This window comes from Aegilops tauschii, chromosome 5 (genome assembly GCF_002575655.3).
Source record: "Aegilops tauschii subsp. strangulata cultivar AL8/78 chromosome 5, Aet v6.0, whole genome shotgun sequence".
NCBI lineage: Eukaryota > Viridiplantae > Streptophyta > Magnoliopsida > Poales > Poaceae > Aegilops > Aegilops tauschii.
The window spans coordinates 561,730,905-561,732,384 of NC_053039.3; the positions used below are offsets into that span (position 1 = coordinate 561,730,905).

At 43.2% G+C, this 1,480-nt stretch overlaps 1 protein-coding gene across 1 annotated transcript; it reads right to left on the bottom strand.

Annotated features, from left to right (window-relative positions):
* Positions 1-411: 411 nt before the first annotated feature.
* LOC141023168 (protein FAR1-RELATED SEQUENCE 5-like) lies at positions 412-999 on the bottom strand. The gene has a single exon (XM_073499505.1). It carries the CDS (start codon positions 997-999, stop codon positions 412-414), a length of 588 nt encoding a protein of 195 aa, XP_073355606.1.
* Positions 1,000-1,480: the final 481 nt, after the last annotated feature.

The window sequence follows — 1,480 nt, forward strand, 5'->3', positions numbered from 1 at the left end:
TTCTCCAAACAAGCATGTCAATCACTTGTGCACCCAACATGGCAACTAAATTTAAACTACTAAGCGAACAAACTATTTCTTCTAAAACCCCGATAACCATGAGTGTAAAAAGCCTTACTTTTTGAATATTGGTAGGGTATAAACCTTCATCTTTTGTCTCTCCAATGGATTACACGTTAGCATCCTTGGGCTCCTTAGAGCTGTGTTTGCCAACGATTCTAGCTCTGCACCCAATTTTTTTTTGCTGAATTGCATTGTACTGCTGCACAAAACTAAGAATGAGTTCCCTGGGTTCACATATCTCTTCAGCACTGCATTGAAACCTTCGCTATAGTGGGTTGTTTGCATAAAGGGGTAGAAGCACTGCATGAAATAAGCTGCCACCCAGAACTTCCTCTTCTCCCAACGGTTTTATAGTGTTTCGTTGTCCTCAACCTGGTATTTATCTATCATTTCTTTCCAGCTTCGCTCGAATTCTTCTGGTGTCAAACTGTGGTCAACACACAATTCACATGCTTTGTGCAGTTCCAGTCTTTTACCAAAAAAAGGACCCAATGTTTCTTCTGCTTTCTTAATAACATGCCACCTACTGTGCCTGTGTATTGTGTTAGGGAACACTTCCTCAATACCTGCACGCATACTGAAATCCTGGTATATTATGATGCTCATCGATTCAAGCCCGCCCATGCATTCCTTGAAAGTTTTGAATAGCCAAATATAACTGCCAGCATCCTCGTTCCTAATAAACCCACACCCGAAATGCAGCGATTGGATGTGGTTGTTTATGCTAATGAATGGAGCACATGTCATCTTGTACATATTGGTCAGATATGTTGCATCGAAGGACACACAGTCATGAAATTTCTTGTATGCCCTGCGCGCTGCACCATCTATCCAATACATGTTCATCACGCGGTCCTCCCCGTCCAGCTTAATTTTGTAGAATAAATCAGGATCTTGCTTCTCTTTTTCCATGAAGTTTGCAATTTTGTCCTCCATGTCCGTCAGTTGACTTTCCCTTCAATACTTTGCCACCAGGTTAACCACATCTGAAGGAAGATATGGCATGCTTCCGAGCTTCCCTATTTTGCTGTGTATCATTGATAGGATGTGGACCATTCTCCCAGGTTGGAGGGTGCAATCATGGAGCAACTTCACAAACTGCTGCTCCTCCGGCGTGAACTCACAGTGAGCACTCAGAAACCTAACCAGGTCAGATCTCTTTATGATTTCATGGTTGTGATGTCCCACGTACTTTGTTACTTGCCACCAGGCCCCTTCGACGTTCACCTTCATCCTGGCAGGGCAATTCGTTTTGACCATGATGTCTCTTCGCCGCTCTCTGATGACTCGACCATTTCCCCTTTTTTCTTGTTCTTACTCGATTTGAAACACCTCAGCTCAGCTCTGTTGTACTCTCCTGCTTTTACTAGTTTTCTGCAATGGTCTGTGTATACCGCAAAACCATTGAACTTTGCTT